We start from the raw sequence: 19,675 nt of genomic DNA on the forward strand, positions 1-19,675 counted from the left end.
TTGATCTGTTGGAGGTGAAGGTAACATGGGAGAGCTTTTTCTGTTTGGATTGCTGAAAATTGTTAAGATAAAATGCACTGATTGGTTGGAAAAGCTTCTCAAAAGAAAAAGTGGAGTTGAAGGGCCATTTATGTTTTCAGGTGTGAAGTGGAGCACTCTGGAAACAGAACTGCACTCACAGCTTTCATACAATGTATTGTCTTTTGATTTGACCATTCATGATTACAGTCAAATGTGGGTAGTACTGATTAAATAGTGTTGGGTAATCCTCCGAAGATGTGATTGTAGTTCATTCATTCCTCATGAATTTGTTTATATCCTATTTTATTTTATCATGTAATGTAGGAAATCACAAGTTATTTTTGGTTTTTGAAAAACAGTTGGGTTATTAAGCAAGGTAGATATCAATTGGGTTCCTTTATATTATTAAATCTCTTCTTATGTTAGTTCTATGAATCTGTGTTTTATAGAACTGACACAAGAAGAGACTTTAAAACTGGCTGAGGGACAAGCCAACACTCATCGAAAGGGACAATAATTAACATCTGACATACATGCATATTGCAGTGAAAGGTGTGATTCTTGTGATGCACAGTATTATTACATTAGGTATGCAGCACAACAGCATAAGTGAGAATGGTGTGTGTTTTACTATTTGGTAATTTATCGACCATTTACACAATTTGAATTTATACCGATTAAATCAAGTTCAGTTCAAAGACATGCAGAGTTACACAAAGACTTGTAATGTTTTTGATGCATAACCAAGATGACAAACAGCCTTGTGTGTGCTACATTAGTAAATCACAGTGCCCTCCTGCCAGTACAGAGGGGTTTCCCTTCCACAGCAGGTTTGAAATCAGACATGCAGCAGCTGGTACAGATCAGTTTCCCTCCTGGATTGGGTTGGAAACCACACGGGCTCAAGTTTATACACATTCCTGACTGAGGACTAACAAGATCACCCTGGTGACATGATAATGTGCTAATGTCATCATTATTAGCCAGCCAGCAGGAACCCACAGAATATTTAAGATGCTTCTAGTGCCCTCTCCCCCTATTAATCTAATACACAGGGCCATGAGAAAATTACTCTCGCCATGGTTTTCATAATTTAAACTGACACGCAATATAGCGCACCACCGTTTCTTTGTTTAATTGATGGTGCTGCATTCTTGTTTGGTTTGCTTTATTGCCTCATACCTTGAATTATAAATTGAATTTTTATCTCAGGGCAGTGAGGAACAGTTAGTTATTTAAAAGGATGGTGACTAGGAATCACCATGAACAACACTCATGGTGCTGAACAGATCATTATTGTGGAAACTGAATAAATTGGTCCACATACTATAGGGGAATGGTTCCCCAACATCTGATGCTTCTCATAGCCATTCAGCAAAAGCTAGCTGTCTGTATGCCCTCATCACAGAAAGGCTGAGCACAGCTCTGTCATCTTCATTGTGCTACAAGTAGTCTTAAATTAATAGAGATGTGAAAAGTTTACCATTTAACATTATTTTTTTAACATTTCTTGGAATTCGCCACTCGTACTACAACTCTTACCCCTAATCTAACGGCCGACATTTTCAGCAAAGTTAGCTAAGAGGAGCTGCAGGGATACCAATAACGTCAGGTTACTGGTTCACTCGGCATACCTCACACTTACACTGTGCTAAGGGTTAATCTTTTGGAAGTGTCTTAGAGGAATAGCCACAAAGAACCCGAGTCCTTACAAACATTAACTCCGGTCAGTGTTTGAACACACAGAATTTAGATACAACATAATAATGTTACCCAATAAACAGCTTGGCTTGGGCCATTTTGAACTTCCTTCTCTTCTTTTTTTTCATCTCCTGTTTCTTCTTCTCCATTGTAATTTTTATGCCTATTACATCATCAAAAAAACCTTCAGTACTTTTAATAATACTTCTTACCATTGGTCAGTCATCATATTTAGCCTATAGCAACAACTTTTCATTGTAACCATCGTAGCTTTGCTGACTCCCTCACTGAGCAACATGGGTAAGATTTTCCTCATTCTGGTTTTCTCACCTATATTTTCTGTCTCCATCCATGATCAAGAAAACCTTTCAGTCCTCAGACTGATAAATTATTCACTTGCTTTTGCTCAGAAACTCAGTTTAGTTACATTCGAAGGTACAGTGCATTCTGTTTATAAAAATTTCTGATATAAGACTCAACTGCATAGTGTGATCAAAAACACAAAAACATTCCCATTGTAATGGTATTTAAATATTCTACTTGTAAGAATTAAGCAATCTGATTATAAAAATAATTTTGGCTACTTACAGTGTGTAATACCACCCTCAATCAAGTGCAGTATTGGCTGAGTATGCCGTTACTAATTGACTAAAGTGAATTTGTATCTTGTACAAATTGCCCAGCACTTAGCACATATTATAAGAAATGGTATTTTGAGAAAAAGCTGCTCAATTTAGCTAATTAATTGCCTGGAGTTGACATGGCAGGGAAAAGAAAGGCTTGGTACAGATGAAAAGCACTACCTTCTTGATTCTTAAGGCATTCTTAACACCGACCAAAAATATACAGGTGGGAAACTGGGAATTTCACAGTCTGCACTGCCGATGACTCTAAAAGAGTTAATGAGGAATGAAGGAGGTAGAAAATACAAACCAGCAAGACACCTATGATTGAGGCAATGTTTTGTACCCTAAAATTTAAAATCATACATATCAAATAAGCCTGCATGACCATTCATAAAAAACTGCATACGACAGTTATTATTATTATTTTTTAAAAGTAGTTTTGCTAGCTTCAGCAGAGTTGACTGGTGGTGTTTAGGACAGAGTAGATGAGGAAAAAAGGCAATATAATTAACATGAGTCAATTATTTTATTTAAATTATTTGATATTTTATTTTATAAATTATTTTATGTTACATTTTTGTTTATTTAAGGGCAGTGCATGTGTTATGGCATTGCAACAATATACTGTAAATTGAAATGCATTTTGTTCCAGGTTTGAAGAATTTAGCAAAAGCTCATTTTTCAATTAAATAGAAGGAAAACATTTTTAAGGCATAAACATCCATTTATTTGTAATTCCAGTTTCAGAAACTAATACTTTATTATAATCAAATCATGCTGAACTGATGAACAGCCCTGTAATAGTGTCGCATTTGATGGCAGTTTATTACCATTTACTTAGCTAGTGCAATGTACTTAGGGCTGTGTCCAGGAGGACTGTACTCTCATTTCTTTGACCACATATATGAAAAATAAACAAAATGCATTAAAGTATATCTGACGGTAAAATGTTAGGGCTAGGGTTATAATGTGGCCAGCAAACTGTGGCGGTTTCTCCTGCCTTATCTGAAGCCAAAGCTCTGTCAGGCTGAGCTTGCGTAGTACTTTTTTGGTACACCTCCTGTGTGTGTGAAAGGGGACAGTCTTCTCTTTTCCTAGGCAGAAGCCCCACAGCAGTGAACGGGGACACTGTGTGGTAGGAGGTACCGTCTTTCAGATGAGATGTTAAATTGAGGCTCTGACTCACTGAGGTTATTAAAGATCCTGTGTTGTTGATATTTGAATTACACAACCAATACTTGGGTCAGAACAAGTGTGCCTCTGGAACGTGATGAGAGCAGCTGAGTGCCAGAAAGTTAACATACTCCAGATCCCCACAGACTCTTCATGTGAGGATAGTGGACCTGTGTGAATGATAAGCACCATGTCTATCAGTAAATATCCAGCTGTATAAATGGATAACATTGTAAAGAACTGTAACCTATGTAAGTCGCTTTGGATAAAAGCGTCTGCCAAATGAATAAATGTAAATGTAAATATCTAGAAAGTCCTCCCCATTTTGTACATGTAAGCTTGCTGGGGTGTATTGACATTTACTTTCAGCATGGGTTTTAATTTAATATCAGTCAACTTATATCGTCAGAATTAAGAATCCTGAACACAGAACTTGAAACATAATTTTTTTTACCCTGTTTAAGAAAAATATTAAACATTAATTTCCACCATAGAATTTGGGAGGAGAAATATAGAAATGGCTGCATACTCTGCATGTCCAGAATAGGGCTTGGAACAGCCCTTCATTCATACCTCCATGAGTAAAAAACATTGCTGCTTCTGCATATCAGTGTGGGGATTGCCACAGAGGTACATGGGTAACAACTTTGTATTGTGACCAATAAACACTGGTTTTTGTGTTGCAGAAAGAGAAGTGGGGAAAAAAAAAATTTTTTTGAAGCTGCGGACATGGATCCTACCACTTAATAAAGTATAGGCATTTAGGTCATTGAGGAGCAGAGGGGGCTCTAGTTTTTCTGCAAATGTGTGAGTGGATGGTTTGTTTTCTGTTGTGTGGATATATATATATCTACATATCCATCACAGTGCAGCTTCCAGAGCTGAAAACAGACTTTCTACCCAAGTGGAGGCAATTTTTAAAAATTCATCATGGAGTATTTCAGGGAGAGGGAGAGACTGGATGATGATGAATTATCTGTTGACAAAGTACTGGGAAAGTTTTTGATAATGTTTAGAGCCTTTGGCCTAGTTTTGGTACTCCAGGGGTAGTATTTTAACAGCAGGGAACGCTTCATCATTTTATGACTGATTCCTTTGCACTGAGTGCATCTGATCCCCCATCCTCCGAATTCAGTCAGAAATTGTGTCACTTCTTTCTTCCTGTGGAGGATTTTTTTAATCCATGTATCTTTACCAGCCTGACAAGAAATACTGATTCCTTTTTCAGCCACTGAAGTGATGTCATTGGAAGTGGTCGATTGGTGGCAGCACAGCATTTTGGTATTGGATGATACACATTCTGCTATTGAGAATATGGGAAATTCAGTTGGACCCAACTCCCCTCCCCCCAACACTCTCTCTCTTTCTCTCCCTCTTATTGGTTTTCTGTTAGTACACCATCTGTAATGTTCCACATGGCGAACAGACACAAGAAATTACAAGGCCCTCCTTTCTGTCAGACCTCATTTTATCTGCATAGAGTGAATCAATAGGGTATGCTTTTATAGAAACAAGCATTTGAATGTCAAATGAACTATTCAACTGGTGACCATGTGGAATCCGAATAGTCAATAGTCTAATCGTCAAATTTGATCTCACACATGTTCAGACAGTATTGCACGTCTGTCAGTCAATACAAAATTCTAGTTTACCGTACAGTTTGACTGCAACTATTTTTAGCCAATGGTTTAATCATGGCGTGCTGGAGCCCTTACTTGAAAGAACACGAATATGAATTTTCAACAACATGGAATGAGTTTGACTCTGAAAGGTATTCAGGATGGTGATTGTGTGAGATTGTTCTGCAACATGAAGCAGCATTGCAGGGGTATTCATCGGTGAACAAGGCAGAAAATAAAGCAATACATCATGCACTAGTCCCTGTGTCAAGCAGCCCTTTGTAAGCATGTTTTCTACCTCCCTGGAGCATAGCAGCTCTGTGTGTGCGTGTGTGTGTGTGTGTGTGTGTGTGTGTGTGCGCGTGTGTGCGCGTGTGTTTCCATGCATGCATGCTTGCATGCATATATGTGTAAAAGCCATTGTGCAGTTTGTGTGTGTGCTTGCATGTATGTGTGCAGATGTCTGTAAAAGTGTGCAGTGTGTGTCCATGCTTGCATGCATGCACCCATATATGTGTAGAAAAGTCACTGTGTAGTGTGGGTGTGTGTGGCGGTCTGTGTGTGATTGTGACAGCAGTAATAATAATAGTATATAATGTAACAAATGCTAACTCACTGAGGCTGACACCCCATAAATAGCACAGACAATAAATCATACATAATTTTTTGTCCTGCTGTTTTGCCATGAGAAAGGCTGTTTCTGCAGCTTTAGGTCTTAAGATATATGTTATTTCTTCAGGAGGTTATTTCTGTAGGAGTGCAAAATGTGTTCAATTCATCTGTGCTGTGTTAATGCTGTTAAAATGAGCCTTCATGTCATTATGTTTACTTTAGATGTTCTTTCGCATCATAATCCAAAATGTCTGTAAATGCTAATTAGTGTGTGTATTGAGTGCATTTTAACAATCATCCAGTGCTGTAAGGAGACATACCGTCAGCACAGAAAGCGAAACCCTCTTTCTTGCAACAGCTGGACCCTCCCACTGCCAGCTCTTGGGCTCTGAGCGGACACAGTCACTCCGGGACTCGTGTTCTGCACAGTCAGTCAGCCCACCTCCCTGTCGTTGATGAGCAGCGTTAATTGAGTGTGGGGAGAGGGCATTTGTTGGGGACACGTGACACATGAGCATGGCTGCAGTGGGCAGTGGAAAGAAAGGGGGCTGATTGCTGGACTGTGTCTGATCCTGCCATATGGCCTGGACACACACACTTAGGCATATGCACACATGTTCACACACTCACACACATACATGCACACACACACTTATAGGTATGCATACACACACACATACACACACACGCACTCACACGTATGCACAGACAAATCACACACACACGCATGCACACACACACAGACACATGCACACATACAAATACAGCAAGAGACCTGTGAAAGACGTGGGAGTGAGGGGGTGGGAGGGGGGTCACCCACATAAACTGTCAGCCCTGATAGAGCTTGCTGATAAAAGAGGGTTAAAAATAAAGCAGATGTCCTTGGATCTTTTGCAAAGAGGCAGCATTGTGGCTTTGGAGGAAAATCACAGGCGCGCGCGTTGAGCCAGAGGATGGTCACAGTGCCGTAACACCTCTTACTGCCACACAGAAAGCAGCCACTCTCCCCTAAAGGTATCATTGAGTGAGTGCTGGCTATTCCCTGTCATCTGTGCGCCAGTGAGTGGGCAGACCCAGGGGCCAGCTTGTTGACGTGGGGGTTGATCGGGGCTGACGTGGCCTGACTCACCACAGGGGCCTGTGCGCTCGGCATCACGTGCACCCGCCCAGGGTTCAGAGAGGAGGCTCCTCCGGCACCGCCACCGCACTGCCTCTGTGCAACACGGCAAATCTGCCCCCACCGCTTCCGGTAAAGATGTTTAAAATGTGCACTGAGCAGGGAAGACAGCAGCTCTTTGGCAGCGCCGGTGGTCTCCGAGGGGTAATTGTGCTGTCATCTGTTCGGATTGGGCTGTGCCAGCACACTCCTTCCTCCCGTCCACCGCTACCTTGGTATAGCTGTATCTGCAGTGGAGGCTAATGTACCCAAAGCTATGGGCAGTGAAAAGTCAATAGCATAATCCCCCTACCCCCCACACTCATCATGAGCCAAGACCCTAATTCACCAATGACAGGCAGGCCTTAAAGTCAAGCAGACCTATGTGAGCAAGGGAATGGTGTGACTCAGTGCATGGCTGGAGGGTTTACAGGGTAAAGCCCTGTGAAATGTAAATATGGTATGATAGTGATGAACAATCCACCACATGAATAAGTGGATATAATAAGTAAAAAGGACATCTTAGAAAAGCAGACCTAGTTACAATAATAATGCTCAAACTAATGCAGGTAATGTTGCTAAAGCGAATAGAAATTTATATTGTTATTTAGATATTATGCAATGATGGCAGTGGCATTTGTTTTTTGAGTATCTGTTGCAATATTCATTCAGTGATATTACAGCTTACTGTCATAGAAATCCTCAGCTGGTATGTGCAGGGCGTTTGGCCTGTGATGGAGCTACAGCAGGAAGCCCGACGCTTTGAAATTCTCCTGTCGTGTTCAGTTTAAGCAAGACACGCGATCCCTGAAGTGGCTCACTTGAGCTGGCACGGAAGCGGGCGAGGAGCAAACTGCGCCGTGTAGCTTCCCCTGCCAAACGGTGGCGGGAGCTGGGATCAGGCACACGGCGAGCGGAGCAGCGTCCCGGGTCGCGGGCAAATTCCAGAGCAGATTGTCTCTCGCGTCCTGGGTGTGAGTGGAAGGGGAGTTCGTCACAGTGGGCGGGGGCATGGAGATGATACTGCACTGTGTGTAGTGAATCTGAAAGCCTGTTAGTGCCCCATCCTCCTTGTGGAATTTATTTGTTTGGCACCAAGGGTTACCTTGTAGTGAAACACACAACATCAGAAGTAATGTAGCACTGTTCTGTTTTTAGAAAAATAAAGTGTACACATAATGGGTGATGATTCAGTGTTTTCTGAATAAGATTGATTCATTGAGAGGTGGTTTGGCACAGGCAATGGTGTTAAATGAGGTTAACCTGTTAAATGTCAAGGGGGGGATTAAGAAGGAAAAACACTGGAAGGTTCAGCCCATCAAGAGATTGTCTTGCCAAGAAAAAAGCACCTATGTGCCATTGGTATGCCATTGAGATGTTTGAGGTTACACTGGCAAGAGATTCCAGTCTAACACTGTCTGTGAATAGTAGGACATGATCTGGGAAACTGTGAGTCACAACACCTCACCAAGATGGAAACATCATCATGCTCCATTTTCACTCAGTTGCACACTATCAGCATTTTGTGTGTGGTTTGCTCTGACCAACCAGAAACATTCCCTATGGTTCATTTAGCACATTGACTGTTTCCAGGAAATTTTAACTTAATTTCCAGGTTTAGTAATTTATACTGTACATGTTTAATGATAATTATAAGGTAAATTACTGGTATGTTTCCTTTGCCAAATACAAATCAAGCAGTTATTAATAGAAGACATACTACTTTTCTAAGCACTTGTGTGATTTTATTCTGATTAAACAGCCTCTTGTGTATTCAGAACAGCCTTCAGATAGAACTCAGCCTTATGAGTAGTCCTGCAGTGAGCATCTCGGTGATCTAACATTTCATAGTATCTATTGTGTAGTGCACATTGTGGGTTTGGTTAATTAGCCCGCACTGCTGGGTAGAATTGATTATTCATGCCTTTTTGCCTCCTTTATCTGAAACTGGAGAAGCTGACTCTAAACCTGAGACTTTACATTTGAAACCTCTGTCCTGAAGTGAGTGCACATTGTGGACACCACTTCTGTAGGGTGAGGGCTTCCCCCACTGGAAGATTCTCATTGGAGGACATAGATGTGCACACAGGGGCTTGACTATATGGAGACAGTTGACCAGGTGAACCATATGGCCACTTGATTTAGTCACCATTTAAGGTGAAAAGAACAGTACATGGGTGTCTGTAAGACAGCATACGAGGTCAGAGAGGAGCAAGGAGGTTGGCTCGTATAGCTTGTTTAGTGCATGCCCTGTATAAGAGCGCAAGTAGTATGTGATAGTTTCAAGTCCAAACCACCTAGCATGATATCTGGAATGTGTCTTGATAGCTGCAGATACTTACACTAGCTGTAGATCTGCTTTGTTTCTACAGAACAACAGGGCAATAACACAAACTCAATTAAGGTTTTAAAAAGAGTGCCTCCTACAATGCAGCTTACGTGCTTATTATTTATGGAGCACATGAAAGAATGTGGCTCACAAATGCCGGAATCATTAGATTTGTTCTGTACAAACAGAGGTCACCTGGCGGCCACTTATCCAATGTAAATAGAACAATATTAGTCGGCAGTAGAATGCACCTTAGGTTATTTGATGAAATTATATTATTTATTTGCTTTGAAGTCAGTGTTATCCAGGGTCGCTGGCTATGCTTAGCGTTTGATACAATAACCATTCTGTAAACATTCATACATATGGATTTGTACTGGAGGGAAGCGGCTTTGTGGTACTTAGGATTAAAATTCATACTATACTGTACCCTAAGCTTGTATTAAGTACACTAAGACTGTATAGTGTACTATACCCTAAGATTTTCTAACAGCGCAGAAGAGAATGAAATGGCATTTAATAGACAAGAAAAAAGGGGTGTCGAGGAGTTTTAAAAAAGATATAACCATTTTTTCTTGCGTAGGCTTATTATCAAAACTATATTTTCCCTAGAGTGTGCATTTGCATTAGGGATTGCACATACCCCAAACACTAAGGGCAGTAGTGTAGTAATTTACTTTTAATTCAGTGTAATCATAAAATGCATATAGATATGGTTTTGCATTATGATATTTGTTATGATTAAAATACACTGAAGATGATTATGCTACTTTAAGAAATAAGTTGACTAAACTTATAATAATAATCCAAAATTGATCCAATAGCAGTAATGAGAAAGCAGTAATGATTGACTAGACTGTAGAGGATAATGCTGGCAATAATACTAACCATGACAGCAATGCTACAAATTGATTATATTCATGGAAATTGATACTATCAAAAAGAGATGACACTCATGGAAGCGTAGTGTGTGATGTAGATGGAGCCATTGTCTTTGAGTAGGGAGGGAGAGAGAGAGAAGAGGGAGGCAGGGTGGTGAATCAGACAACAATCTGATGTCATCGGCGGCCGCTCTTATCTGGCTCCTGTCCACCGCTCCGCGCTTTATGTAACTGCGGTCACGTGACCACGGCAACGGCGACGAGTGATGGAGAGGGCTCTAAATGGCAGAGTGGCGTGTGACATCGTCCAGTGCCTGCTCCTGACAGCTATTGCCCGATATGGGCAAGGCCAGGCCTGGCCCCGCACCAAAACCCCTTCCCCCTGCTGGCGGCTAGAGAAGAGTTCCAGGCATGGCCCCAAGTCCATCTCAGGTGAATGGTTTGAGCTGGGGTCAATGAGGAGACCGGTGCAGCTGGAGTGTGGAACTGGAGCTTCCTCTCTGATGGAGATTCCTCTCTGACGCCCCGTTTAGAGGGAGGACTCTCTGGACATTAATGTCCCTGTCACACGCTGCTGTGTCATGTAGGCAGCATCTGCCTCCATTACAGCGAGCGCGAGTGCATGGCAGGGCCGAAAAGCTGTGACCGAGCGGCCGTTTGTGTTTACAAGGGATGACGTCAGAGCGCTGCTGTTGCAGTGCGAGTGTATTTCTGTGGTTGTCACAATGGATTTGTGCAGCAAGACCTTCCCGCCTCTGAAAGGATACCCGGAGTGTGCTGCAGTTTAACTAGAAACAACTTGTGGGAAATGGGCCCTTTTGTAGCGTGCGTGACGGTTCCCGAGCACCATTGTTCTTGCGTGGTGTGGTGTACTTTCCGGACAGCCACGATGAGCCTTCTCCAGGGACTGGCCCACTCCCCTGCCCTCCCCCCCTTCCCGCTCTCTCTCCTTCTCCCTGTCTCTCGCTCCCTCTCTCCCTCTGACTGGAGTGAGTGGGTGTAGCATTAGGGTTCCTTCCTAGCAGCCAGTGAGACGTGGCTAATAACATGGGGGTGGAGGAGAACCGCAGCTCCGCTGATTGTAACACCATCAGACTGGCTCTGTCGGGGGAGGGGGGGGGGGGTCAACCCCCTGTGCAAGAGCTCCAACAGAGCAGAGAGAGGGGGGCAGAGAAAACACAGTGAGCTCTGCCTAATGAAATATGGGAGAGGCAAGTCGATCAGGAATTTTGTATCAATTTAATGCCATTATATCATTACGTTGGATTTACCTGCCAATATGTGGTGTTTAAATGCCTACTGGAGATGTTAGTACAGTGTTGTCCAGTGATTGGTGTAATTTCCGCCACGTCACAGTCTCATTAGAATATTTATTTCCCTGGAAGATGCCCTCGTTACTGTAGCATGATTTTTACTGGAGCGGTGAGGTAGAGTCCTCTGGGAGTGGAAGCCACAATGCTTTGCTCCAGAGTCCACTGCTCTGAACCACAACCATAACAGTTGGGTTTGTGTATGTGTGTTTGTGTGTGTGTGTGTGAGTGTAGCCCCAAAGCTCGATATAGCTGCTCACTGTTATCGGTCACGTTAAAGTGCATGCATCATCAATAGGAGCATGGATTTATTCCACTGCTTCAAAGAGTTCTCAGACAGGGTCACTCATGTGTTTTTGGACTCAGCCGTCATGAGGTCGGGTTTGGCTTTGTGAGGAATCTTTTGATTCCGGGATCAAAGGACTCCATCGCCGCTCCGTTCAATAGACCTTCTCAGTAAAAAAAAAAAAAAAAAAAAAAAAAAGGCAGTTCTATTTAAAATTAGAAAACACTGTCCTGCCAGATCTAACATCTACTTCACAGCTCAGGATGTCTTGATTGTCCTGGAAGATCTGAACAAGGATGTAGCTGGCTTCTAATTTTTTCTTCAGATTCACAAATGCTATAGATCAAATCAATCACTGTGGAATTAAGGTTCGGTTGTTTTTTGGATGAAAAACACCAAGTCTGTGCTGTTACACCCTCATATCCAAAGCAGTATATAATGCATTGAGAAGATAAAATTGATTAACATTAAAGGGTGCTCTCACCAAAAATCTAGAACTTAACACAAGGGTCCTCACATTACAGTAGTTATGAATATTTAAGTTAAGAAATATGTTTCACAATGGAAAATGAACAGGCACTGCAAGTCCATTCACCAAGTCAGTTTTTTCATATGGGCCTTCAGGCCATGTGCAGGTGGCTGTTATGAAAAATTGTAACTAATTGTAATTTTGTACAACTCTGCTGGTTCACAAAATTTCAGATGAAGCAGAGTATACTTCATCTCACTTTTTTCTTGTCTGTCTACAGTCCCTAAAATCTGTTTATGACCTTACTACCTGCTAGCATGAAGATAGCATACTGCCAAAATACATTCAAGTTATATGCAGAAGGACGCAACCCATCGATGTATGCCAAGAGGAGGCTATATATACATCCTAGCTAATCCTATGTACATGTATTTAGGTAATCACAAATAGTGTGGAAAGAATGAATGATGTTCACCAGTGTGAAGTGAAGGTGGACTACTATGTTCTGTATTTTATTGAAGGTGTGATACCCTAAAGCAGGGTACAAAATGACAAAATGATTTAATATAAGTACATGCTCCTGTTGTTTAAACAAGAACATTCAGTGTTGACATCCACTGTTGTGAAGGTAAGGGACATAATGTTAAATTCATTGTCAGATTACCTTTCAAATGAAAAATATACATAGTGATAGTCACTCATGCTCGTTTCAGTGTAACTGGAGCATCATGGGCTGAGCTGCCGGCATGTATGTGACCCTGCCAGTATGTTTTGTCCCTGCGTTGGTCCCAGCAGTGCCCCACCTGGGTTTTGAACACTTTCCCCTTTGGTCTGTAGCTGTAGCCACTATTTCTTGTGATATCCAATGTAAAGCCTTTCCTCTGGCATTTCTGTCTTTGGAGTATGGTCATTTCTCATTTTGCTTCCTGTTATCAGTCTGATATGCAGTCGGAGTTTGAAGTTTTGTTCAAAATGTTACCTTCGCTGCAGTCAGGCTACCTTTAACTGTCCCCCTTTTAGAACCTTTTATGTCTGGAAAGGTGCAGAATTGTGCAATTCATTTTTTCCAACCTAGGCAGTTTTAACAGTGCTGCAATGTTAAGTTGGAGTAGCTGGAAATCTTGCTGCACTGGGCGTTAGACACATCCAGGCAGGGGTAAAAGTGCTGTGCCTTGCCCTGTGCATGAGGATTTTTTCGCAGACTGCAGGGCTTTCTCTTCTTCTAATGTGATATTGACCCGCTCGCCATTTTTTTTCCCTGACTCCAGTTAATGTTGTTTCCGATTATTTGGACTTAATTCACTGGCTGGGCTTCAGAGCACCCTCCCGCCTTTGCCACCTCCTCTGCCTCTCCCAGTGGGGTCTCTGATCCCGAGGCGGCGTTCCCCCCTGCGCCCACGTCTCCTGCCCTCGCCACCCGCCTGGGCACGCAGCGGTCCGTGTGCTGCTGACGAGATCACACATCCGCTCGTACCAGACACCAGTAATCCACCTGCCGCTGCGTCTGAGCTGGGAGGATCTCCAGACAGTTTCCCTTTCTGCACTCAAGGCAATGATATTGAATTTGGCTCCGTTGGCCCGCGAGGCTGTCCATCGCTGTCTGTCCACATTGAAGGAGCCTAGCAGTAACTACCGTAGCACTACTCGGTAGTAACTTACCATTAAAGAGTATGTTTTGAATGAAAGGGGTGAGGGTCTGCAAGCTCTGATTGCACTTGTCAAGCTGGGGTGAATATGATTCTATTTATGATATCTCAGGGCTTATCTATAAGGAAAAAAATTGCATGGGCCTACTGGGCCAATTAATGTGAAAATTCACTGGTCCACTAAGGTGAAGCCTTGGCCTGACTTCACATGTACATAAATGAACACAAACACCAGCTTTTTTTTTGATCTTGAGGTTATGGACAGCCATCAAACTGTCCTGATAGAATTAGTACAGTTTTACTAAATACAAAATGTCTTACCTGTTATGAAGCACAGGCTTTTTAAACAATTTGATCCATTCAGTCTTACTATTTAATAGCTTATAGCCAAGATACCGGTGGTATTAGCAAAGGCAATGTAGTGTGGAAGCACTCTTTTATTTGTGTTAACAGAGCTCTATTCACTTAGCCTAGACATCAAACAAAACAGAAGCAAATATTTAGTTTGGTTTTCATATGTTGAGATGACTTAAAATAGTCTGCTTGGTTTCTCAGTGGCCTGACTGGGCCAGTAAAATACAGACTTAACCTGCCTGTATTAGCTTATTAAGCCAAAAAAACCCCTCTGGGTTATGGGCGATTGCTACTGTCAAACTCACACTGTGTAAGTACATGCATTTTAATGCTACAGCTAAGCTGTTCCTGTTTAATTTTTCTACTCCTAGGACTCCACACATGGGGAATGTAAAAAAAAATACTGTACTCAGTGATGAGAACTCATGTGTAAATGTGCTTCTAACATGCTGGATTTGTATTCCTTTTGCAATTGAATCACATCTGTGCTCATTCATGGCAATTAAAAATGACAGTCTGAAATTCCTTTTCTTTAAGCTGAGTATGCACAATCAGTAAGGGGTTATTTTATGTAGTTTCGGATATATTTTATGGTGTGGTCTGTCTATTCTACATCTAGAGAGTACAGTTGAGTCACCGGCTACCTACGTAATTGCAGGTGGTGCAGTGTTTTTTTTTTCCTCCAGGGTAATGTATTTTGGAATGTTTATCCCATTCCGATGGCAAACTTCTAGAGGGCCTCCCGGGTGTCCGTCATAGGCTGGTCCCGCTGAGAGATCACAGGTCCTGTTGAGTACAGTGTGCTGTAGTTATCATTCCGGCAGAGTCAGAGGAAGGGTAATTTCTCCCACGCTGTCTCGTGCTCGCGCTGCAGCGTAGGTCCTGTGGTTACAGTACGCACAGCCTTCGACGTGCTGCCGCTCCACCCAGCCTCATACTGTGGTACACCTCCACTGAGGGTATCGGGGCACAGCTCGTGCCCCTGTGGTGCATCCTACCAATGTGGCTTCCAGTGCTGTAGTGTTTGGCTGTGCATGAACAATGTAGGCTCAGGCTTTGGTTTGGGCCGCTGCAGCTCAACGCTTGATTGGAGCAGCCCCAGTGGAGCCTGCAAGAAAGCGGAGGCTGCAAGTCCTTTTTCGAATGAACGCACCAGTTGTTCTTAGTCAGCGCATGACTAATAATAATAACAGAACCCTTCGTACCTTTTTTGCATCCAGTGTGATGCAGGCTATATACAGAATAAAGCGGTCTGTCTGCCCTGTGTACCTGTCTGGTCAAGGTGAACGTGGCGCTGCCCGCTGAGATGCCCGCTCTTTCCTCTCCGGCAGGGTTCAGCTGATTCCTACACTAGCAGACCATCTGACTCGGATGTCTCCCTGGAGGAAGAGCGGGAGGGCGGCAGGCAGGAGAGAGAGCAGCAGGCTGCCGTGCAGCTGGAGAGGGCCAAGGTGAGACCAGCTGTGCAACGCCACACGCTTCACCGCACTCACTCCACCTGGTGCAGACCTTCACCCTCTGTTCCCCGCACCTACTGCGCCTGTAACCAACATGGCACTCTGCTCATTCCATGCTTTTACACAGCGAGCTCCACTTTCTGTATTTTCTTTGCCCACAGTTCACCATGCACACTCCACCATACACACACCATCTGATGTACTGTTTTACCCATAATTCACCCTTCATACACCACCCACAGTACTATTTACCATTTTTTTTACAATTTCATCCACTGTTCACCTCACCCACTCTGCCCATTATGTCCTTCTGTTACTATTCACCATCCAATGAACCCGCTGTCACTAACCATTCACCATACAACTCACTAACCATTCTCGTACATACAGCAGTCAAAATCCTTGCCATAGTAGGACCACTAACCCAGCTAATACTGTATATAACATTCTCAGCATTCTGTGACGTACTGGCACAGTATCACATAAGCTGCAGATGCGGTGTGTACTGTGTTTCAATGGTGTCTCTCTCTCTCTATCGCTCTCTCTCTCTTTCTCTTTTTCTGTCTGTCTGTCTCTCTCCCTCTAAGGCCAAAGCAGTGGCCTTCGCTGTAAAGACCAATGTCTGCTACTGTGGCGCCCTGGACGAGGATGTCCCCGTAGCGGGAACTGCCATCTCTTTTGATGCCAAGGACTTTCTGCACATTAAAGAGGTGTGCTCTTGGGAGCCGGGGGTTAGACACATCCTCATTGTTCTGATGGGTTGATGGGTAACTATATCTCTTGTGGTTAAGCCATGCCATGTCCTGGCAAAGATCATGTGTTCAGTCATCCCCTTACGGACCATACCACTTACTTACTCTCATAAATGATGTATGAAGCTAACTTCACTCTGCAGATGATTTACAGTGTGGAGCCGTCCATTGAGGTGTGAAAATCACCTGTCTCTCTCCCCCATCCCCCCCGGCCCCACCCCCCACCTGCTCCCGGGAGTGCAGAAGTACAACAATGACTGGTGGATAGGACGGCTGGTGAAGGAGGGCTGTGAGATCGGCTTCATCCCCAGCCCTCTCAAACTGGAGAACATCCGCATCCAGCAGGAACAGAAAAGGAGCCGCTTCCACGGGTAAGGCTGGAAGAGTCTGGAGGTCTGGGGGGGGGATTGCATTTGTTACAATCCCACTGCTGCCTGTCCTGACGCAGGCACTGTTTCTCACTGGGCTTCCTTGTCCCACTCAAAGGAAGCTAGTGGGATCCTGGGGAACATGCTGCTGTAGATACTGTGTTTTGAAACCTGCCAGCGTAAGGCTGTTGTCTGGTAATTTATTCACTTATGAAATGAGAATAAATCTGTAATTTTTCCATAGAAGCTCCACAGAAATTTCGCATAAAATGAACCCTAAAAAACGCAGAGCTCTTCCAACCCCTAAAACTGGTCGTTGTTTGTATGTACAGTACAATGTATGCGCTCTGAGGACGTTTGTGAATAATTCAGCGGAACATTTATAAAGCACAGTTACTTCATTAGTAAAACAGCCTATGATTCAGCCAAAGGATATAATGCACCTGACAGATGAATAAAGCAGCGGTGATACAATGTGACCCGGAGATGACGTGCATTATAGCGCTGTCTGTCCTCACTAAAAGAGAACAGAACACTCTGTTTCAGGCAATGAAATATACTCCACAGTAAAATTAGGCACTATTCTGGCAGATAATATAAATTAACCCTAGAGATCTGCACAACTTCAGGGCAGTAGAGGCTGTGTTTCTAGAAACTCGATCTTTCATGCACATACCTAGCTGAGGTATGCGCACAGTATCAAGGCAAAGGGTGTGATGAACAAAAACAAGAGCAGCCATAATAATAGTCAAGTAGCGCAGCTTCACTGTAGGTCACACCTTAATCTCAGTGTAAATTTGGCATGGAAGAGCTAATTTTGTACCCATGTCAATGAAGCTTGGTGGGTAGAACAGCGCTAGGGGACCACACAAAATTTTGGCTCCTTTGAATAAAATGTTGAGGGCTTGGGGAGTGAAAGGGAGGGCGATTCTTGTCACTATAATTCCTCACGGAAAGGTATGACAGAGAGAGAGAGAGAGACGGCCGCGCTCCATCTGAGAGAGTCTCCCAGCTCAGTGTCGGCTCCAGGGATTTTCAGCCACGTGTCAAGCAGCAGTCGTGCGGCACTGCTTTAACTCTTTGTGCGCCATTATTTACGGTGAAGGTGGGTTCAGTGGAGTTCCAAGCCGTTCGTTCCAAAAAATGTGTCAGGAGGGTGTTGTAAAGATTGGACTGGAGGTTATGAATAAACAGGGAGAATTTAGTTGAAAATAATATAACAGAAGGAATAAAATCAAGATTTTAATATGAATAACTACAGGGTTATTATAACATTATATTAGTAGTGTCAAGAGGTCTTTATAGATTGTGTCCCTTTTTATTTATATATCTATATATTATATATGTATACATATAAATATATTGATATAGCTTTTATATATTAATTTCTTTTGATATTGTATTGATAGATATTGATCTATAATGGATTTTCATGTGTGAAATATGGAGAAAAACATTGCATCAGCAACTAAAATTTACCAGTTAAGTCATTTTCCCTATCATCCTTTTTAACCATATTTTAGGAGAGACATAGAACTCTAGTTTATTATTTTCAAATGGTTGAAAATGGAAACACACTTATTTTGGCTGCTGTCTGTCTGGGAAATATGTGTGCATACATCACCTTAGCCCTGGAATATTTCCAGTTAATTTTCCTTCATATACCCCATGTTGTTTTGAATGCAGAATCTTTTTTTGAAGCATCAGTCACCAAAAATTATAGACTTACGTGTTTCCAGAATCAACGTATAAGTAGTAATTTTCCACTTTGATCTTGAAATTCCAACAAACAAAAATAAGTAATTGGCAAGGTCGGGCACTGTACGCCCTGTGGCCCTGTTTCCCTGAAGCATTAGAATTTAAAGCCTATAACGAATGATATTGTCTATCGTGTTAATGCTGTTCTCTGTTGTCCATTGTGCCTTGCAGTAAGTCCAGTGGGAATTCCTCTTCCAGTCTAGGAGAGATGGTTTCAGGCACTTTCAGACCCAACCCTCCCTCTGCAGGTGAGCCAACCCACAGCTGCGGTGGGGGTAGAGCTTCCAGGACTGGCTCGCTTGGTGTCCGGCAGCCAGGGACTGACCCAGAACCAGAGAACTACAACTGCTGGGAGCCACTGATTATTGTCTGTTGGGTTTAAAGGACTGTACTTTTAAATGCCTGCTACCTAGACCAGGAATGACTGTGAGACTATCCCCCTATGAAAATGTACCATGGTGTTGTCTGCTGTGATTGCTCTGCGTTTGCCGTGACAGTCACACAATTTTATTGTATATTCTCATGCGGGGCATTTTTTTCATAGACCAAAGGAAATTCGGCAGTGAAAGGAGATTGTAGGAAACAAATTCATAACAGTGCTATGACATTTTTGCAATGTGGCAACACTGTCACAACATTACCAAACCAATGTGATAATGTTGTGTGTTAGCTAGCCGATGGTCAATTAAACACTGAAACCAGAGAGACAGATCACCATGTGGGAATGATATGCTCATGCTTTTAAAACAAGTGTCCTTAACAGGGTTTGGTAACTGATAAAAATAGACTCCAGTGAATCCGGAGGAGCTGTAGCCCTGGCGTGCAGCAGCGAAAGTTTTGGGAGTTGGATGTGGAGTACTGAGTTCTCTGTGTCTTTCCAGAATGTGCCATGCACGTTCACAGTGGGCCTTGGGAGTGGTGAGCGCGACAGCAGGTCCATGTACGCTCAGTCCGCTCATCCTCCTCTTTCTCCGGTCGCCACCCGCAGCGAGGAAGGCAGGGCGTGGGCTCACTAAGTACTGGGGCGCACCTGGTCTCCTCCACAGGATAAAGCGTCTCTACTCTGACCCCCTGACCCCTGAACAGAGGTCATGTGCCCTTGCGGGCCGCCTGCGGCATCAGCTCTCTTGTCTGCCCATGCTACTGCATGCAGACGA

General features: G+C 43.1%; 1 protein-coding gene across 2 annotated transcripts in view; it reads left to right on the forward strand.

The window, feature by feature from the left end:
- The window catches only part of cacnb4a (calcium channel, voltage-dependent, beta 4a subunit), a 48,972-nt gene that overhangs the window by 18,511 nt on the left and 10,786 nt on the right, over positions 1-19,675 (forward strand). Inside the window, exons 2-5 of one of the 2 annotated variants that reach the window (XM_036545857.1) lie at positions 15,515-15,634; positions 16,228-16,350; positions 16,636-16,763; positions 18,690-18,766. In XM_036545857.1, the coding sequence (XP_036401750.1) occupies positions 15,515-15,634; positions 16,228-16,350; positions 16,636-16,763; positions 18,690-18,766 (448 nt within the window). The remainder of the gene's footprint in view (positions 1-15,514; positions 15,635-16,227; positions 16,351-16,635; positions 16,764-18,689; positions 18,767-19,675) is intronic. The other variant, XM_036545856.1, reaches the window with a different exon arrangement.

Source organism: Megalops cyprinoides, chromosome 14 (genome assembly GCF_013368585.1).
Source record: "Megalops cyprinoides isolate fMegCyp1 chromosome 14, fMegCyp1.pri, whole genome shotgun sequence".
NCBI lineage: Eukaryota > Metazoa > Chordata > Actinopteri > Elopiformes > Megalopidae > Megalops > Megalops cyprinoides.